Source organism: Dermochelys coriacea, chromosome 9 (genome assembly GCF_009764565.3).
Source record: "Dermochelys coriacea isolate rDerCor1 chromosome 9, rDerCor1.pri.v4, whole genome shotgun sequence".
NCBI classification, from domain to species: Eukaryota; Metazoa; Chordata; order Testudines; family Dermochelyidae; genus Dermochelys; species Dermochelys coriacea.
The window spans coordinates 50,010,815-50,032,877 of NC_050076.1; the positions used below are offsets into that span (position 1 = coordinate 50,010,815).

General features: G+C 42.1%; 1 protein-coding gene across 30 annotated transcripts in view; it reads left to right on the plus strand.

The window, feature by feature from the left end:
* The window catches only part of ARMC8 (armadillo repeat containing 8), a 192,342-nt gene that overhangs the window by 123,013 nt on the left and 47,266 nt on the right, over nt 1-22,063 (plus strand). For 25 of the 30 annotated variants that reach the window (XM_043492813.1, XM_043492825.1, XM_043492819.1 and 22 more), the window contains 3 exons: nt 10,382-10,442; nt 16,094-16,294; nt 18,420-18,515. In XM_043492813.1, coding sequence (XP_043348748.1) covers nt 10,382-10,442; nt 16,094-16,294; nt 18,420-18,515 — 358 coding nt within the window. The remainder of the gene's footprint in view (nt 1-10,381; nt 10,443-16,093; nt 16,295-18,419; nt 18,516-22,063) is intronic. The other 5 variants (XM_043492830.1, XM_043492829.1, XM_043492835.1 and 2 more) reach the window with 1 other exon arrangement.

Sequence of the window (22,063 nt, forward strand, 5' to 3'; positions counted from 1 at the left end):
CTTAGCCATTATCTTTGAAAACTCGTGGCGAACGGGGGAAGTCCCGGATGACTGGAAAAAGGCTAATGTAGTGCCCATCTTTAAAAAAGGGAAGAAGGAGGATCCTGGGAACTACAGGCCGGTCAGCCTCACCTCAGTCCCTGGAAAAATCATGGAGCAGGTCCTCAAAGAATCAATCCTGAAGCACTTAGAGGAGAGGAAAGTGATCAGGAACAGTCAGCATGGATTCACCAAGGGAAGGTCATGCCTGACTAATCTAATCGCCTTTTATGATGAGATTACTGGTTCTGTGGATGAAGGGAAAGCAGTGGATGTATTGTTTCTTGACTTTAGCAAAGCTTTTGACACGGTCTCCCACAGCATTCTTGTCAGCAAGTTAAGGAAGTATGGGCTGGATGAATGCACTATAAGGTGGGTAGAAAGCTGGCTAGATTGTCGGGCTCAACGGGTAGTGATCAATGGCTCCATGTCTAGTTGGCAGCCGGTGTCAAGTGGAGTGCCCCAGGGGTCGGTCCTGGGGCCCGTTTTGTTCAATATCTTCATAAATGATCTGGAGGATGGTGTGGATTGCACTCTCAGCAAATTTGCGGATGATACTAAAATGGGAGGAGTGGTAGATACGCTGGAGGGGAGGGATAGGATACAGAAGGACCTAGACAAATTGGAGGATTGGGCCAAAAGAAATCTAATGAGGTTCAATAAGGATAAATGCAGGGTCCTGCACTTAGGATGGAAGAATCCAATGCACCGCTACAGACTAGGGACCGAATGGCTCGGCAGCAGTTCTGCGGAAAAGGACCTAGGGGTGACAGTGGACGAGAAGCTGGATATGAGTCAGCAGTGTGCCCTTGTTGCCAAGAAGGCCAATGGCATTTTGGGTTGTATAAGTAGGGGCATAGCGAGCAGATCGAGGGACGTGATCGTTCCCCTCTATTCGACACTGGTGAGGCCTCATCTGGAGTACTGTGTCCAGTTTTGGGCCCCACACTACAGGAAGGATGTGGATAAATTGGAAAGAGTACAACGAAGGGCAACGAAAATGATTAGGGGTCTAGAGCACATGACTTATGAGGAGAGGCTGAGGGAGCTGGGATTGTTTAGTCTGGAGAAGAGAAGAATGAGGGGGGATTTGATAGCTGCTTTCAACTACCTGAAAGGGGGTTTCAAAGAGGATGGCTCTAGACTGTTCTCAATGGTAGCAGATGACAGAACGAGGAGTAATGGTCTCAAGTTGCAATGGGGGAGGTTTAGATTGGATATTAGGAAAAACTTTTTCACTAAGAGGGTGGTGAAACACTGGAATGCGTTACCTAGGGAGGTGGTAGAATCTCCTTCCTTAGAGGTTTTTAAGGTCAGGCTTGACAAAGCCCTAGCTGGGATGATTTAACTGGGACTTGGTCCTGCTTTGAGCAGGGGGTTGGACTAGATGACCTTCTGGGGTCCCTTCCAACCCTGATATTCTATGATTCTATGATTCTATGATTCAGCTGGTCATCTCAGTCTCCTTCACCAATCCTCCTCAGGCCAACCAGAGCTCGATGGGAAAGCTCATCTCATTGTGCTGGTGCTGGGCGGTGCAGTTGGTCTCAAGATCAGGTGAAAAGCTGAGAGAGAGATATAGTGGGAGATGAAAAGGGAGGGGAAGACAGAGCAAGATCTCACATGTATCAGGTCTCTACTGGTGTGCTAAAGTCTGGGTGTCACAGTCATCCTTGAAACTCACAAATGAACGAAAATCTCTGGAGTGAAGCGGAGACGTGTTGGGCTCCTCCAGGAGTTTTTCCCATTTGATTCCCCACCCTTCCCCTCCACCCCTGGCCAAAGTTTCTCTTTTTTGAGGATTCCAAAAGGAGTGGTGGGCAGGACAGCACATTCCCTCATTACTTGTCTGCCAATGAAGCCTAGTTTATGACATCAGTTTTGGTCCATTAACTTCTAATTCCATTTGCTTTTTGTTTACTAGGCACGATCTCAGCGTATTCCTTGGGTTGCTTTAGTAGACCTTTTTGTATGGACTAGTCCAGGCTTTTTGTCTTCCCTTTGTGCATCAACATATATTGTTATAGGTGATTGTAACATTTTACAAACTTTTACCCACTTTCCAATAATTCAGCCCACAATTAGGATAGGCCTGTTAGGCCTCAATTATTACAACACATCATGTGTGTCCCAGCGGGTAGCCAGCTTCAGCAATTCATCTCCTTGGCTCCCCTAGCCTCTGCTTCTGCACTGATCTTCAGGTATCTGTTTGTCATCCTAAGTGGTGGAAGCTAGACTCCAGGACTGGTTTCCTGAGCCACACAACTGCCTGGTTCCATGGAACAGTGCAGGGATCATGGACTGGAATCCAGTTAACTTCCCCTTGTGAGAAAAGCTGAAGAGTAAAGGGAGCGGCAGGCTGGTCCTGGCAGGGCAGGGGAGGAGAAAGCAAAATTCCAGGCACTTGGACACAGCAAATTCTATGACAAAAATTCTGAATTCTGTGGTATCTTGGAAAAATGCCAGATTCCAGAGTTGTAGAATTGTAGACTCAATGGGGTCTTTATTGAAAATCTCTGGAGTGCCACTATACTTCTCAAAATTACTGTTTGAGAGGGGGTGTGTGTGTTCAAGTTAATCTCCTTATCCACAAGGACTATAAACATATTTCTTTTTTTTAAAGTTCAGTTTTTGGAGTATAATTCCGTGACAAGAACTGAATTTTGTTGTTTTGGAATGGTGTAATATATGGGGCCTTGCCTGTAACCATCTTAAGTAATTTGTTTCTTCCTGTTATGTTGTTGTATTACTTTTTCTGGTACTGTATTTCTTTTGGAGGTACCCAATCTACTCTCCAATAGTGAGGTTGAACAGCTATCAGGAATTACAAATATTTGTTCAGAATTGTAACAGTTTTGCCCACTTATTTCAGTATTTTGCCTTCATTAAAGGCATTTGAGAGAGGGTAATGGATGTGCTTCAGATCAGTTAAAGCAGGCACCTCTGGAAAGGGGAGGAGCTCTGTCAAGTGTAGCGTACAAGTGCCTCGGGGGATGGGAGAGATCTGAGCACAAGGTGTGTACATTTTTAGGCTGTGATAGCTGTAGGGAGTAATGCTTATGTTAAATGAACAGGCTGCTCTATCTCCTGCTTGCTATCTCTGTCCTCTGTTAATCAGCAAGGTTCTCCATCCCATGAGTGTTTCCCCCGAGACCTGCCCTCTCCTGGTGGTTTTATTTTTTGCCTTGTTTCCTACTCAATCCTCTTCTTATCTGAGGTCTCTGTGTGATTGTCGGAATTCTGCAGTTTGTACTACACTCCGGGATCATTCACCCTTAGAGATAGTAAATTTACAACATCTAGTTGAGTTATGTAGAAAACACCATGGAATGTGGGCACATTCTTGAAAAAAAAGTTTTTTTAATGATGTAATTAACCTCAAGACCTGTTCTATATCAGTAATTCTTAGTGAGAAATTATATTTTGAGATAATTTCAGGGGAAACCTTACCTCCCCTGCAGCCTTTCATGGACATCTGTGGAGTAAGCAAGAATCTGAAAACCACAGTCAACTCATAAAGACAGATCAAATACTTCGAAGACCATTGTCATGGGCTGATTGAATGTTTTTAAAAGCAACCAGCACTCTCCTGCAAACCCGATAGCAATAAGTGTTAACTTCTGCTGCTGTTCTCAGGTGCTGCCGGTTTCCCGTGGAAGGTTATATTTTCCTAAATTTTAAACACCAGAGACACCTTTTGAATTTTCCAAGGAACAAGTGTACATAAAAAATACAGTATACCTCTTGTAGCAAGAAATTCAAACTTTTACAAACAATTGTCTTGTATATTCTATTAATATACATAAAATATGTATTAAATTCTACTAAAATTCCTATATTTCAATAAAACACTAAATTGTTCAGGCCTGTCTCCAGAAGTTGGTCCAATAAAAGATGTTACCACATCCACCTTGTCTCTCCGAAGCTTGAGTAACTGAGTATTGACTAGATGTTTTTCAGTATCGTAAGAGCATGAGATGAATTATCTAAAGATTGATTAAAAGAATTTTTCTTGAATAAATATAACTTTTAGTACAAGTATAAAACCAATTTTAGAAGATGCTGCTTTGTTTATTTGATTATATATATTGGGACTACGCAGTCCTGTTCAGTATAAAATATACAATTGCTTAAGCAGAAGTACTCTTAGTTCTATGGAAACAACTATGCCAATTTGGCAAATTTCTATATCATCTTTGACTTTCACTAGTCCTGGAGATAAAATGTTTCATAGCAACGTAGGAATTCCGTATTGGATTAAACCTATGGTTGATCTAATCTCTTATTTGCTCTTGACATTGGTCAATGCTACAAGCTTTAAAAGAAGGTGCAAAGTACTGATATGCCCATGTGGAAAGATACTTCATGATCTCCAAGCAGTTAGTGGTTGGCTTGTGTTCTGAAACATGAATTTGTACCCCTTATAAATGTTTCCTGTTCATAATGTGGCTACTCTTCTTATTCACGTGTCTAATCTTTTTATCTTAAAGTCTTAGCTATCTTCCTCCATTGCTAAAACATCTTCAGCCTCACAAGGAGCCTTGAAAACCTCCAATTGGCAGTTTTTACTGCAGACACTATTAGTTTACATAATTCTTTAGAAAATTCTTCTCTAGGTTACAATGAGGTCCTGCCACCTTTCATCCACTTTGAGCAATTTAAAACTTCAGCCCCCAGCTAGTTTGACAACATTGCCACGTCTGTGATCAACTGTCACCACCACTGTTCTATTCCAGCACCCAGCTGATACAATCTTCTTTCTTCTCCTTGGCACCCTGTTGTCGTCGGCTGTTTCAACACATAGCTCTTGACTATGTAGCATGGGCTAAATATCATTCTGGTGCCTAATGCCATCTGACTGAGCAGATGGTTCATCCTTTGCTGGATTTCCCAGCTATCATCTTGTGTTCAATGATTCTGGACCTTTCTTGCCTTGACTTTCTTACTGCATGGGATTCTCAGATTTGGTGAATCTCAACTCTCTGCTGATACACCTACTGATTTAGTTTAGATGAGCTGAGATTAACCAGGGTGCTTTTAATCTAGATCACTAGCAAGGTCTTTCAGTTTAGTATTAAGACTAGGTGTGCACTTGAACATTCTTGATTTTGGGGTAGGTACTGGTAAAAGACGTCAGCAATCCAACAGACTGGGGATAGTGGGTTGTTTTGATATAGCTAGCAACCTTAAGTATTGGTCATTTTGATCTGGTCCACAACTTCCTAATTATATAGTAAGCATTGCTGGTGTACAGAGAATAGAGTGCTGAGAATACTTAGTGCTTTCTGTAGCAGATGGTGCGATGCACCTTGGGATGTTCTCCAGGTGAAGACCTGGGAAGTAATAGGACTGGTTTGTGTGGTAACACTATCAGGGAATTTCTAAGTATGCAGCAAAGGAAGAGTGACAATTTAGTTGCAGTCTGTCATGGTATAGGGATCATGTTTAAATCATATTGTGTGTAATCAGGAGCAAACTGTGCAATGTAACCTGGATTCATATTCAGTAAACAATCTGTAGTGTAGACAGGCCCATAAAGACAAAAGCTTTCTATAAGGAAACCAGTTCAGCCTAAAATATATATTTGTTCTAGTTACAAAAGCTCTTGAGGAAGGTATGAGGGACACAAGCAGCCAAAAAGGCACTGATATGTGACACCAGAAGGCTCTTAGCAGCAGCATGTAGCTTGCTCAATTTTATGGTAAAACCCTCGCCCAGGTGCTGGATCCAGCTCAGATAATGTACTTGTGGCCTATGTGGTATATTCAAGTTCTAAGCACTTTTTTAAAGTTTGTAGTGCTTATGTTCTCAATTTGGCAGACATTTTTCCCCGTGTGAACTGAATGAAAACCTACACAGGTATTATCTATACTAAGTAAATATTGCAAATGTATTGCATCACCGTTTAACATCAGTTCAGTAGTGTTGTCAACAGTGATAGCCTAAGTGTTAATCGGATGCCTGTTCATGCTAATGTTGCTTAAACTGGCTCTGAACAGATTAGATAACAAAGTGCTTAAAACACCAATGACATCCAGAAGCTGGTTTGTGCTGAGGCTCCCAACGTTGCTAATACTGGTGGATGTGAACCAGTGATGATGATGGTGGGAAAATTCTGCAAAACTTCCCTAGTGTAGACAGTGCAACAGGCACCTCCAGTATCCCTGCTGCTGTTCCTTCTACTGTAGAGGTAAAAAGCAACAACATATTGGCATTTAAAATGATTGCAGGCAGTTTCACTGTTGCTGTTCAATAGCTTTTGTGCCACTGACTGTTGGATGTTGCTGCAATGTGGGAAAGATAGGAGCAACAGCAGGGGTGGTCCTGATGATGTTTGTGGGAAGAGGAATTAAAACCATGCAGGGTTAATAGTGGGGAGTAATCCTACTGCCAACTATCCTTGCAGGAATCTAGGGGGTATGGGCTAGGGTAGAGTAGCTGGCACACCCCACTCAGCAGTCAGTGGGATCTAGGGGGAGAGGTAGAGTAGAAAATATCCTCTGTCCTTACAGCAGCCAGAAGGCTCAGGAAGGAAGAGAGGAGCCAGCAAGTGACTTCTTCTTTCTCATAGCTAAGGGATATGGAGCTTCACATTTTTCAAACACTCACTAGCTATTCCCCACAAACAGGACCCAGGCACAGCACCCCATAAGAAATTCCTGTACCTCCTCCCATTTGCCAGCAGATGGGGCTGGGCTTTTCACCAAATGCTATCTCTGGACCTTGCTAGTGGGGACCCCCAACCCCTTTGAGCTTGTGGGTTTAATCCTCGAGCTCGTAGTGTTTGGTGGATTTTTTGATCCAAGATGGTTTGTCTGATTATTTGGATTGAGTGTCAGAGCAAGAGTGGACAGGCTCTCCATCTTCCCGGATGGAGTTCCACATAGTTTTGCAAGTGGGAGTCCTCAGTGCACTGGGTGAAATGCGTTTAACTGTCTGGAAGAGGGACCTATGGTCTCACAACTGGTGAAAGCCTGTGTGGAGCATCTGCATCCATTACTGGTTACTGTTAATGGTTGTTAGCTGTCAATCCTTATATATGCTGTCATTTGGTTTTAAAAGTTGTTAACAACTTCACAAATTAAGTTGTCTGTAACCTCCCAAATTGGGGGAAAACCATTGAGAAGGTAGTGTTGATTCATCTCCCATAGCATTTGGAGTCCTCCACTTCCTGGGTCCCTACCCGACCATTTTGTGCCTGTGCATGGCGAAAAAGCCTGTGCAAATCTCATTGGTTGACCTCCGCTAAGCAAGGGTCAGAGATCAAGGGTCCATGCTCATGTTGTTAGATTTATCAGCTGCCCCCAGTATGGTTGGTTGGTTGAGAGTGCAATGGGCAATTTCTCTTAGGCTATGTCTCGGCTTGGAGCTGGGGGAGAGATTCCCAGTTCATGTAGATATGCCCACACTAGTTCTCCATGGAACTAGCAGGCTAAAAATAGTGGGGTAGCATGGCCAGTGACAAGTGGCAGCATGGGGAAGCTTCCCTGAACATGTACCCATGTGGGTTTGTACTTGGGGCAGCTAGCTTGTGCTGTCACTTGTCACTGCCTGTGCTACCGTGGTTACGCTGCTATTTATAGCATGCCAGCTTGAAGAGAGCTAGCATGAAAGTGTCTGCGCATTCTGGGAATCATACCCCTGGTTCCAATAGTAGACGTAGCCTTTAGAAGGATCTTGCATGGAGAATCACACAGGAGTCCTTTCTATCTTATCCTTCTGTTCATTGTTTTTATGAGATAAGAGGAGATAGTGAGCTGTTATGGCTTGCAATTTTCTCCATGTAAAAATGATACATCTGCATTTTTTTCATCAAATCTGGATTGGCCCTTTTCTTGCTTTCCAAATACCTGACCATGATCAGGACCTGGACAAAAGTGGGCTGGTTGCCTTAGGCTCTTGCTGGGTGGGACGGAGTTATGCTACCAGACTCAAGGAAGCATTAAGAAAATGTCAGGAGCTTTGTCTGTATTCTCAGCTTAACATGTATAACTACCTGTTGTCATAGTGGTTTTCAGTATACTTCTACAACTCCAGCACAATGGGGGCCTGACTGGAACTTCTGGGCTCTGCTGTAATACAAATGATACCAGGGTTTTTCTGGATCTAAAATGGTTACTGGTTTCCCAGGTAGCAGCACTGACTGACTGACTACCCCATGCCTGTTAGCAGTCTGCAATTTTTATAATGCGTAGTCCTCCCAGGAGTGCCGGGGACTGGACTAAATGACCTCTCGAAGTCCCTTCTAATCCTACGATTCTATATGCAACTTCCATAGGTTTACCCTTCGAAAATCTTTCTGTACCTTTGGTTACTCAGACTGACTGCCTTTCTTGCACTAAAGCATAGTAAGGCTAGTTTAAAGTGAAATACTGTAAGTATGTCTGTACAGTATTGAACTAGTTTAACTAGATGTTTTAAAAATCACACTAAGTTAAACTGTTGCAGCTCTCCATGCAGACAAGTCCTAAATGGATTAGGAATTGCTTTAAGCTAAACTGAAATAAGCCTTTCTTAAACCAAGATAAATGTGTCCATACAGGAGTTTACATTAATTTAACTAAAACTGATTTAAGTTAAAACAGTGCAACTTTCTTGTGTAGACGAGTCCTAGCTGGGCCGAAGACGCAGCTATTTGAGAGACAGGCTATCTCCTTCTAACCAATCGCAGAAATTACAAATGCGTGCAAACAACAAAAAACAAACCCTGTTGGTTTTGTGAGGTTGGTAATGTCAATCTCAGTGAAATATCCCTGCTGTGGGCCTCACCTCTGCTGATTGCAAGATCCCATCTGCTCACTTTTTAAGGGAGAGTTGTAACGTAACCTCTTTAACTTAGCCTTTTCTTTATTTCAGGTTTTTAGCTGAATGTATCATTTGTTGATGGGTGGCTTAGGGCAAGATCAAATCTGTTACCTTTGTAGAAGTACTTGTTTTTAATTATGTACATGTAAGTGGTGCCAGATACCATGACAGTAAGTGCTTGGATATCTATGACTGCCTAACCGCCATCACTACTTACTCCTGAGTAGTTAACACAGACCTCAATAGACTGAGGGTTTTCTCCCTTTTTAACTTTAATTTTGACATGTAAATAATTTATTTTTGTTCTAATTTGGCAAATTTCTTAAACTTGTACATGATTTTTTAAATGTAAATGGATAGCTGGACCAAGCAGGAACCTGACATTTCCTGAGAGACGCCTCCAGTGTCATTAGAAATGTAGAAGACATAGTAGCTCCCATTGCACCTTTCTTTTGAGATACCAGGGGATCCTCCAAGAAGCCTGAGACTATCTCCATCCCACCTAGGAAAATATCTTGGAGTGTCTTTCAGATCCCACTTTCCCTGCAATACTATACACCCTGAGAAATTACCTATTGCCTTTGAGTACCTCTGATTCTTCTCCAACAAGCCTGTAATAACCTCACTCAATTTCCCTTAACCCACAATTCCATGATACCTTTCTTGTCGCCCTCCATCTAGCCAGTGTGTCCTTAACCTGGCTACCAGTCTTTCCTGTACCCCTTTCCCAATGCCACAGTCCCAGGGAGTACTTTTCAAAGAACATAGGGTGTTTAGTAACCACCCTGGTATCTGGAAGGAGGGCACACTTTCTTCAGGCATCATGATGCTCAGTTGATCATGAGAACACAAACAAGTTAATTTGCTTGCAGCTTTTTTTATTTTAAAGAAGATTAACTACAAAATGCTACTTCACTACAGTGTTAGGACTAAACGTTTAAATTCAAAAGTTGGGAAATTCAAAATGTTCATAATAACATGTACTCTGCTATTTTATGCACATGTAACCTGAGTCAGGAAAGCACGTAGCACATGCTTACATGCTATCATGAATAGGAATGGATTTAAGTCCTGTTTACTTCAATGGGATTTAAGCACATGCTCAAGTCGTGGCCTAATAGGGATACTTTCCTGAATCAGGGCAATAACCTGGTTCTCCGGTGCATTTTATACTTTGTTCTTTTAAACGTAGGTCCCAATTCTGTTCTCACTGATTTTGATAAAATTATTCCAAACTTATGGTGGTGTTAGCAAGAGCAAAACCTAACCCATCTTACCATTGCTAGTCATTTCAGCGTTTGACAGCTAAGTCTTTAAAGCTGAATGTAGAAAAATAAAATGTATTATTTAAGTATTTAACTGTCTGGAATGGTATATGGAATGGTGTCTGAGCCCAGTAAAACTTCATGTGTTAGAATGGGTGTTATAACAAAGTCAAGTAGTTATTCCTTTAGGACAGCCATTCTTTTTACAATAACTTTTTAATGTTTATAAAAGCTGGAAGTAAGTGAGTTTATATTCTGCTGTCTTGTTACAGCCTTACTTACATGTGCAGGGCAGGAGCAATCCAGACAGATGATAACTGCATTGTTTTAAAGGTAAGCTGGTTACATAATTTGTTTGACATTTAAGCAGCAGTTAAACCAGAGTTTTATCACGCTATGTGTTTGTCACTATTTTATTTGTGTACATCTGTAATAAAGTGTTACAAAAGCACTATTGATTCTCTGGGGGAGAGTTTCAAAGGCAAAAGTGCAGTTAGTTGTCCAGGTCCCTTTAAAAATTAGGTGCTTAGCTCCCATTTATGCCTTTGAAAATCTCCTTATGTAGCAATACATTCATTATAAATATTTAATAGTGATGACATTTTAATTCTGTTTATTAAGCTAGTTACAGTAAGTCTGAATCCAGGAAAAAAAGTTTGATACAAAATCCATTTTATATTTGTCAAGTTGCAGAAACTTAAAAAGTTAAAAGTTGCACTGCAGTATTGGACAATCATTTGGAAAGAACATGCAAAACTACTTCACCAGGCTGCCGTCTGAATGCAAGTGAAAATCTATCATTTGTGATTGATTGTTTTAAGAGACAGTATTCAACAGATGGTACTCTGTGCTTTCTTTAGTTTAAATTTTTTAATCTGAAAAAGCATCTCTGCTAATTATAGTTTCATAAAATATTTTTCTTAAGGATCTGTGTGGACATTTTTGTGTTCATCATTCCGTATATGGGCGGGCAAGTGAAATCTTTGAGACTGTTATCATGGTGTGTTAGGTATGATTTGTATATCCAGCCTTCTGTCAGGAAATTGCATTTTAGAGAACCCCTATAGGAATTACACAACTTTCTGGTTAGTTATAGAACCGTGGCTAGCACTGACATCTAGAATGTTAATGTATCAACTAGAGATCTGAACATTCTAGAGCTGAGGGATACAAAGAATGTGCCCTCTTAAGTATTTCTCACTTCGTCATTGTATGCTAGACAATGCAGTCAAAGAACCTGTGCATTCCCTTGTTCAGTCTGTTAATTGTTTGAATAGTAGTAGAATTTGGTAGGTTTAAGAGCTGTTGGTCCGGTGAGACTTCTGTATCCATCATCCCAGATGATGGGAGACAGTTCAGGTTTAAGAAATACACAATCTAGATGTAAAAAGAAAAGGAGTACTTGTGGCACCTTAGAGACTAACAAATTTATTTGAGCATAAGCTTTCGTGAGCTACAGCTCACTTTATTGTATGTGTGGTCGAGCAGCGTTCACAGTATCTCTTTGACATGTATGACCTTCTTGCCCCTAGCTGGGAGTGGGAGGAAACTCCTGCTGTGGATAAGGCCTTAGCAGCCAAAGAGTAGAACCAACTCCCATCAGAGTTGTCAGCAGCAAAACATTATCCTCTCCCAAACACTTCGGGTCTCAGATTTGAAGTCTTTTCATAGAAGAGGTTGTTGTCTTTGGCCCTGAGAGGCTTGTATGTGCGATCCTAGGGTCCATCCGCTCCCATGAGGGGACAGCTGATTGTTCTCCACAAGCCTCAGAGTACCAGGAATCCACGATACAACTGACAGCTGTACTTACAGCACTGTGAGGACTAAAGCAAAGAAGTACTTGTCTTCTCTGTCTCACTTAATTGTGCTCCAGTGCTGATGTCTCTTCAAAGCATCAGTCTGTGCCAGAGGGGCTTTCAGCAATCTCTTTGTTCAGATCTGTTCAGATCATAGGCCTTGAGGCCTATGAAATCCTAAGAGCAAGAGTTGTTCAGGAAATAGAAAGGCATATGGTGCCTGAGTTAGTCCCTCGCCTAAATGCTGTGAGCCGGAGGAGGGGGCAGGGAGCAGCATTGTAGATCCCTGTCCTCTTCACCCATTTGTTCAAATTAATCTTCTCATCTCTTCCTCCTTTTCTCCAGGAGTTGGTAACCTGCATGACTCAGGCTTTTAGTATCCCTTTTATCTCAGTTCAGGGTAAATTCCAGCCACATACTATTTGACCTTCTTTGAGCTAAGGTACTTTGCAAATCTGCTGGAGGGGTTTGGTCCATCCCAGTTACAGTTTCAGTAACAAAAAGTCCAGACTCTTATCAGGTTTCCAAAGGGGGTTGAATTCTTCTTAATTGCCCAGTTTCTGGATTATTGGCTGTGGCAGCAGATTTTGAAATGGCAAAATTCAGCAGTGTTTTCCATCTACCCACTTTAATAGTAAGGAAGATGCCTCTGCCTAGGAAGAAATTATATTCCTCTGCTACTTTAGCCATGAGAGTGAGTAATAATCTGCCTCTCCTGGGACATTACAATGATTCCAGATGGAGTAAGGTTTCCTTCTTTACAAACCTGGTTCTGAAGATCAGTACACCACACAACAGAACCACTAACCCAGGAACCTATCCTTGCAACAAAGCCCGTTGCCAACTCTGTCCACATATCTATTCAGGGGATACCATCATAGGGCCTAATCACATCAGCCACACCATCAGAGGCTCGTTCACCTGTGCATCTACCAATGTGATATATGCCATCATGTGCCAGCAATGCCCCTCTGCCATGTACATTGGCCAAACTGGACAGTCTCTACGTAAAAGAATGAATGGACACAAATCAGACGTCAAGAATTATAACATTCAAAAACCAGTTGGAGAACACTTCAATCTCTCTGGTCACTCGATCACAGACCTAAGAGTGGCTATACTTCAACAAAAAAGCTTCAAAAACAGACTCCAACGAGAGACTGCTGAATTGGAATTAATTTGCAAACTGGATACAATTAACTTAGGCTTGAATAGAGACTGGGAATGGATGAGTCATTACACAAAGTAAAACTATTTCCCCATGGTATTTCTCCCTCCCACCCCACCCCCCACTGTTCCTCTGATATTCTTGTTAACTGCTGGAATTAGCCTACCTGCTTGTCACCATGAAAGGTTTTCCTCCTTCCCCCCCCTGCTGCTGGTGATGGCTCATCTTAAGTGATCACTCTCCTTACAGTGTGTATGATAAACCCATTGTTTCATGTTCTCTGTGTGTGTGTATATAAATCTCTCCTCTGCTTTTTCCACCAAATGCATCCGATGAAGTGAGCTGTAGCTCACGAAAGCTTATGCTCTAATAAATTTGTTAGTCTCTAAGGTGCCACAAGTACTCCTTTTCTTTTTGCGAATACAGACTAACACGGCTGCTACTCTGAAACCTGAGATTTTGTTCACTGGCCAGAAGAGGCAGGATGGTGCTTGGAGATTATTTTGTAGCTCTGACAAGGTGTCTCAGTTCTTAGCCCTGTCTCATGAAGATTACCTCAGGAAGTACAACTGTAAAATCTTCACGTCTTTGTGAGTCCTGATTTTGTCAATTAGCAAAACAGATTAAACTTTTCCACTTTCCAAGGTATCAGGTTCATGACCAGGTCTATTGGGTTTTCAGAGCCATAGGAAATATTAGGCCTTTGAATTCCAAAGCAGGTCTGAGTTCCAACAGCCTGCTTTCTCATCCTGTTTTTAGTCTCACCAGAAAGGGAGATCCAATTGGTCTGTGCAAATCTTTCCCTAATAATCAGAGGTCACCTCCCTCTACTTCAAATGTATCTGTAACTGCTGTGACTCAGTGGCAGTTTGAAGGTTTACACGGGACCTCTATAACTAGTCCTAAATTCTGCTCTTACCCTTTTCCACCTCCTTGGGACTGTCCAATTTCAAGGAATAAAAACTGATCACTTCAGTTTTATAGAAAACTGAAAAAAGCTGTATCCTCCAGTTTTGAATTCATGCCAGAATCCAACCTCTTCCCCATCCCTTTTCATGTAAATTAAAATGAATGGAACATGTGGCTAAATCCTTTTATCAAAGTACAAAATGCTATTACTAACCCCATTTTACCACAGTGCAGCTAAGGACTTGGAGAGGGGAGTTACTGAACTAATATTCTCCAGACCCAAGGTTCCCTTTTTCCAGGATCAAAGCACACCAAAGTCTGAAATCACTTGTTTAAAAAACAATCCTTAAAAATGAAGGTCTCGGTTTCCTTCTGTTCTTCAGGAAAGAGAAACCATAAATCCATAAAAACCCTCTTCCCAGGGCAGAAACAGACCTCAGTCTCTGGTCTCTTCCTTCCTCGAGAAAGTGAGATAGAAAATCCCATGTAAGCTTTAAGCAAACACTCTTTCTTCAGGATTGAGATGTGGAAAAGCCGTAAAGAAACTTTAAATAAACTCGCACATCTTAGAAATCTCACTTCTCTGGGAGCTGATTTCCCTCACTGTGGCTGGATCCATGCCCCCAGCAACGACCTAGGTCTTCCTTTTAAATACTCCTGGATAATTTCCAGAGAGGCTAAAACAGGGGTGGGCAAACTATGGCCCAGGGGCCACATCTGGCCCTCGAGCTCCTGCCGGGGAGCAAGGTCTGGGGCTTGCCCTGCTCTGGCGCTCCAGCCAGGGAGCGGGGTCCGAAGCTTGCCCCACGCCACATGGCTCCTAGAAGCAGCGGCATGTCCCCTCTCCGGATCCTATGCGTAGGGGCAGCCAGGGGGCTCCGCATGCTGCCCGCGTGCCGCCCCCACAGCTCCCATTGGCCAGGAACTGAGGCCAATAGGAGCTGCAGTGGCAGCTCCTGAAGGGGGGCAGCACACAGAGCTGACTGGCCAGCCTAGGAGCGGGACATGCCGCTGCTTCTGGGAGCTGCTTAAGGTAAGCACTGCCCGGAGCATGCACCCCCTGCCCCAGCCCTGATCCCCCTCCTGCCCTCAGTCCTAGCCCAGAGCACTCTCCTGCACCCCCAACCCCTCTTCCCACAATCCCTCTACTGTGGCGGATTGCTGCATGTCTGATCCCCAATAACTCTTTGGTGGCAATGTCATTAGTGGAAAATTAGATTACTTACTAGTAATTGGAGTTCTAATAATATATGGTCTCCACAGACCTATACTCCCTCACACGCCTTTTCTGTTGCATCAGGCCCTCTGTTTTTCCAGTCCAGAGGACATTAAATGAATGAGGAGAGGCCACATGCCTCTTTTTAATCTTTGTCTCACTGCTCATCTCCATGAGGGATAGCCCATGGACCTCTCTTGAGGCTTTCTGCTTTCAGCCATTCTCAGGTCTCACAGCTTGATATGCAGATTCCAAGAGTTGGACTACATGAAGGCAGTATTTTTTTAGCACTCCTGTTATTGCTAAGGAACTCAGCTTTTTTTATTTACACCATGAGTATGAGAGATAAATCATTGCAACATGTTCTTGTTTGTTTTTTTGTTTCAGAATCACTCTATTTCTACTGCCAGAAGCTGCTGCTTGTGGCAATACTGAATTGGGAATGTTTAGAATCAAAGTGGGATATTTGATGTGCTCATTTTTACCTTGTTACCTAGAAGTCTCTTGCATAGCAGTGCTGATGAGTTCTGAGGACAAATCACAGGGTTCTTTTCTACAGCACAGCTTTGCAAGTAAAGACTATTAAGTGGACATATGAACTCCCATACAGAACATTTTGGTTGTGAGTCCTTTCTGGACATGACGTTTGCAAGGAGTATTATGACCAAAAAAGATGGCAGGAGAGAACCCTATAGCGCAGTGATGATTGCTAAGAAGAGCCTATATTTAAATAAGTTGAACTTAATTTTTGTGTATATTCTCACAACCATTTGAACCTTTTTTCTTTAAGAGACTTTGGTGAGGAGAATTGCTCTCGACATCAAACTGAAATGGAATCTATAAAGACTTACAAATTATATTCTCTGAAACTAAAGTTGAATTCTGTACCCTCCAGACACTGCCAAGTTTGGTTCGGATGTGTAGTAAGGAGAGATTGCTGGAGGAACGAGTAGAAGGAGCCGAAACACTTGCCTATCTAATTGAAACAGATGTTGAGCTCCAGAGAATTGCCAGTATAACAGACCATCTTATTGCAATGCTTTCTGACTACTTCAAGTATCCCAGCTCAGTCAGTGCAATCACCGATATCAAAAGGGTATGTGTTTTTCTGTCAGTTCAGAATTTCTCAGAGTACATGAAGAGATTTTGAAACTGCAAATGTGTGTCTTAAGTACTCAGAACTTTAATTAAAATGGTCTTTCAATTGTTGCACTGCTGTATTAATGCCTGATCCTACACCTCTTGAAATCAGTGGGAGTTGGATCAGGCCCTCAGTGTTTTTGGCTCTTTAGGCACAAGACCTTTCTTTTGTTGTATGACTCTCCCTCCTCCCACACTGAGGAGGAACATTCCAGACAGATAACACTGTAGGAGCAGTGAGCAGGCAAAGGCCTGTTAACCAAGCACTCTGCACAAGCACCTACTGCACCACCTTCTAGACAGTTCTTTAGCTTCCTTTGCAATGGGAGCATGGAGTTGCAGACTCAGTCTCCCTGTCTTGCTTACTCTCTCTAGCTCCCCTCCTCTCATTGGGGAAGGGAGAACATAAGAAAGGAATGTTGATCTCAGGGATGGAAAGTATTCTTGGCCTTCCCCCGCCCCTTCTTCCACTGATTTGGAATGTACACCAGAAAGACAAAGGCCCTGTGATCCCATTTGGCTCTGGAATAGCCCGGGAAAGCACAGTTGGCAGATTTAGTTCTCAAACTCCTATAATATGGGGCTGCTCCTGCTTACCCATGTTTACAAAATGCTCTGAGAGCCACAGATGAAAAAATTCCACATAAGTACAAAGAATTGTTAGCCAGATTTTAAATGGAATAAATAAGACAAAAAAGAGGTTCAGTAACTGGCTGGGAAGCATTAGACATTCGCTAGAGAATCAAAAAACCAACATTCCAGACCTGAGTCTGACACTGTGTTTTTAACACTTTTTATGAATGTCCAGAGCAAAGATCAGCAGCATTGCACATGTATGCCTAACTCAGCCATGTGATGAGTGTATCTTGTGAAATGGATAATATCTTGTAAGTTGTAGATGGAATGAGGCAGGGCTCTGCAGGATAAATTGATTGTCCTATTTAAAAATTGTTATAATCATGAAGTAATGTACTGTACTGTAATGTGGATGCACTGGGGCAGAGTTAAGCTTATTCAGACAACCTTACCTTTGGCATTTCCTAACTTCTGAGTGCTTTACCCTGCAACCTCGACATTCCCTTAACAATGTTTTTCATGTTGAATTAAATAGATACTGTTGCTTCATCTGTTGGAGCTTTTCGGCCAAAGTTCTAAGAGCAGTTCTGGTCCCTTGATGCCATTCATTTTTATTGGGACTGCAATCTGGATCCTGTGGCACCTTAAAGACTAACAGATTTATTTGGGCATAAGCTTTCGTGGGTAAAAAAACCACTTCTTCAGATTCATGGAGTGAAAATTACAGAAATAGGCATAAATATATAATGGCACATGAAGAAAAGGGAGTGAGTTACCTTACAAGTGGAGAACCAATGTTGAAGGCCAATTCAATCAGGGTGGATGTGGTCCACTCCCAATAATTCATGAGAAAGTGACTGTAAGGTACGGTAACTCCCTTCTCTTCATGTGCCAATATATATTTATGCCTGTTTCTGTAATTTTCACTCCATGCATCTGAAGAAGTGGGTTTTTTACCCATGAAATCTTATGCCCAAATAAATCTGTTAGTCTTTAAGGTGCCACTGGACTCCTCATTGTTTTTATGGTACAGACTAACATGGCTACCCCTCTGATATCTAGATCCTAGTAAATCTAGTTGTTTTCCCCCAATCTGACCATGTAACTCTTTATGTGGAGTGGACATGGCGAAAGGAAGACATTTTGGTCTGGCTTGTAGAGGAGGAAGAGTGGGATTCATTTTGTCTTAGAAAATGTAACTAATCTCATCCTGTATTTTGAGAGGTTGCATACATATGTTTCTTGGTTATTGTTGTTTATCTGTATAGGCTACAATTCAGCAAAACACTCACATGTGTGATTAACTTTAATTATTGACTTCAATGGGACATAAATACATACTCAAAGTTAATTTGCAGTTTCAGTGGTGATCTTGCCTGTTTGGTGTGTAATGTAATCAAAACCCAAGTAAACAGGCACTTACCTATAATACTTAAGAAAATACCATGTGGAAATTTAAATGATCTCTCATAAAGTATCTGACTTTGATTTACTTTTTTCAATAGCTTGACCATGATTTAAAGCATGCTCACGAACTGCGCCAGGCTGCGTTCAAGCTGTATGCTTCACTTGGAGCAAATGATGAAGACATCCGGAAGAAGGTTAGTCTGGGAGAGGGTCATCCTTTGGTGTTGGCAGCCGTCATGCAGGGAGTGACATCAACCTGGAAGTCATGGGGGGAGGCATTATCACTGATTGAGATAAAGCAGAGAGAATAAAAGCATAAGTGAAGAATGAATAGAAAGCAAGTTTGGTTTTTGTTCTCGTGTGAACATGTTGGATTGACAAATAATGTGTTATGTTAACCTTATGGTGCACTTCTGCATGAGTTCCAGAGAAATTTGATTTCACACTGTGACACAACAAACACTATGACAAATACTATAATACTATAAATGCTTATTTATGGAAACACCCTCCTTTCTAATGCCTTAAAGAAATTCACATCTCTCATTGTATATTGTCCTTCAATATATGGCCTAGTTATGTTCTTAATTTTTGCTAGTATGCAAATATTGTGCAACATCAGGGACCTTGGATATTCTGCACACTTCCTCCTCTTCTAGAATTGCCTTCCCAATTAACAAGGCACTTCTGGACCCCTGCCAAGATGATCTGGTAGATACCAGCCTCCACTGCACCAATGTGCAAAAGAGCCGACAAGAAGTATTACATTCATCCTAAGGAGGCAGACTTCCTCTTTATGCACCAGCAACGTAACTCTATAGTAGTAGACGCGGTTAATGCACGAGGAAAGCAACATCATGCCAAATCAACCCCATATGATAGAGATTGGAAGAGGCTAGACTTCTTTGAGAGGAAGGCATACTCTTTGGCGACATTATAATTCAGGGTCACAAACTAGCAAGCCGTAATGGCTAAATATGACTATATAAAATAAGGGAAACTCAACTTGTTTATTGACCACTTCTCAGAGGCACAAAAGGGACAATTTCAGGTCATCGTCAAAGAGGGCCAGTTAGCAGCCAGAACAGTGCTGCAAACCACACTGGACCCCACAGACACAGTGGCCCACTCAGTCTCGATGGCAGTGGTAATGAGGTGGGCATCCTGGTTACACCTCTTAGGATTGCCCAAGGAAGTGCAGATGACACTCAAGGATCTCCTGTTCGAAGGGTCCAACTCTTCACCGGTAAGACTGATGCATCATTCCACACCTTAAAGGACTCCAGGGCCACACTACATTCCCTGCGAATCTCACATCAGGACCAAAAATGAAATACGGCTCACAACCACTTCACAGATCCCAACCCCAGTTCCTCCAATCACAGCAGTATTATGGCTCAGAGCATAAGAGATCCAGGATGCAAAAGTGGAAGCTGTCATCCTCCGATTCCTCAATCTCTCAACCCTCATCCTCTAAGCATCAGTATAGTATCGTACCTTATGCAGCTGGCAGTATTTTCTCCAATTCCTCACCTTTGGCCCATTCCTTATCTCACCAAAATGACAGCAGACCCTTCACCCCAACTTAAGGATCCTCCAACTCCAGGCTTGTCGTCTTCTTGGTTCCAACACTTAGAGAGCAAATACTCTGAGGAGATGAAAAAGGTTTTACTACATAGCATGAAATCTACCACATGTCGTACTTACCTGCAAAAATGGAAATGATTCCAAATTTGGTGCGATTCCAAACAAGTGGACCCAACATTTTCCTCCATCCCTTCAATTCTAAGTTGCATTGTAGACCTCAAAAGGTCTGGAGTCTCTCTTCTTAGTTCACTTAAAGTATATTTAGTGGCCTTCCACCATCCAGTGGATGGGTGCTCAGTATTTGCCCACCGAATGACGTGTAGATTCCTTACGGGCATGGGAAACTTCTTCCCACGTGTCAGACCGTCCACCCCAACCTAGGACCTCAGTCTAGTTCTGAGAACATTGACTCAACCACCCTTCAAGCCTATGGCTTCTTGCTCTGTTATACCTGTCCATGAAGACAGCATTTTTAGTGGCCATTACCTCAGCATGAAGGATAGGGGAAATAGTGGGGTTGATGGCACATCTGCTGTTCACGGTTTTCTTTGAAGACTGTCACCTTGAGGCCACACCCCAATTCCTCTCCACCCCAGGTAGCCTACTCCTTTCATGTGAATCAGCTAATCCACCTTCCCCCTTTTTGTTAAAACAAAACAAAAAAAAACCACAACAACAACACACTACATGGTGATAACAGGGAGGCGATACTACATATGCTGGATGTTAGGAGACCCCTAGCATTTTGTTTGGACAGGACTAAGAACTTTAGGAAGTCTCCTAAACTCTTCCTTTCATTTGCAGAAAGATCCAAGGGTTCTACAATATCAGCTCAGATTCTTCAAATGGGTCTCTCGTTGCATTAACCATTGTTACCATGCATATAACCTGCAGCACTCCACAAGATCTGTTTATACCTTGGTGGAGTTTTTTAAAGATGTCCCCATCTCAGAAATCTGCAGGGCAGCAACCTGGGTCTCTGCCATGCTTTCGCGGAATATTATACGATTACTCAAGACTCAAGACTTAATCTCTGATGCCATCTTCGGCTCTGAAGAACTATCATCAATAATAGAAGCCCCAGCACTCCATGGGGGATACTGCTGTGAAGTCACCTACAATGGAGTACCCATAGGGACACTACTCAAAGCAGAAGAGGAAGTTACTCAACTTGTGCAGTAACGATGGTTCTTTGAGATGTGTTGCTCTATGGATGCTCCACAACCGCCCTTCTCCCCTTTACTTCTGTGTTCTCGAGGAGGGGCTCTGCCCTTTGAGTAGAGAAGGAATTGAGGGTGGTTTGCCTGCGCAGTGCTATGTAGCCTTGAGATGGGCTGACCAGACACTACTACCAAAATTCTCCGATTAGGAGATACGCCTACAGTGAAGCACCCACAGGGTGACGCATCTCAAAGTACCATCTTTTCTGCAGAAGGTGAGTAACTTCCTCTTGTTTTGCAGTGTAGCATAATGCAAGCTTTTTCTCAGAAGTAAACATAAGGAAGTAGTAATGTTTAAAAGTAGATTCATGGCTAGCTCCTACCTGGCAAACCACGCTGGAGATGGCAGTGCAAATAAAATTGAGTGGCAATTGTAAAATCAGTGTGATCACCTGTGATAATGAGCAGAGTATTCTCTCCTACTTGGTTTGTCCTCATCTGTGCATATGAGGCACTTAACTCCATTTGGAGTTTGTTAGTTCTGATAGACCTTGACAGATGTTTGTGGTAATCTAAGAGTGAAATGTGGCGATAGAATTGCTATGAAAATAAATATTGGATTTTTATTATGAATAAAATAGGATAAAAAAGCAAGAATGACATATCGCAATACACATTAATCCTGAAAATGCTACAAAATAGCTCTAATATAACTAAAGGAATTTTCAGGACAGAAATGCCAATCACTCAAGGCAAGATTTAACTTTGAAACCTCATCAGGCTGGAGATAGAATTATTATTTCAAGGCTGAATTTACTAGTAAAATAATTTACTATATACAGTGTAAGATGCTTTGTTTTTCATGGAGGCTCCTGAAAATAAAGTCTGTCAATATTTTTTAAATATGACCGTAAGATATGAATTTTTAGGGGAAAAATAGGATATTTTGTTTGCAGGATAATTTTATCTCCTTCACTGAACTAATTTAAATCATT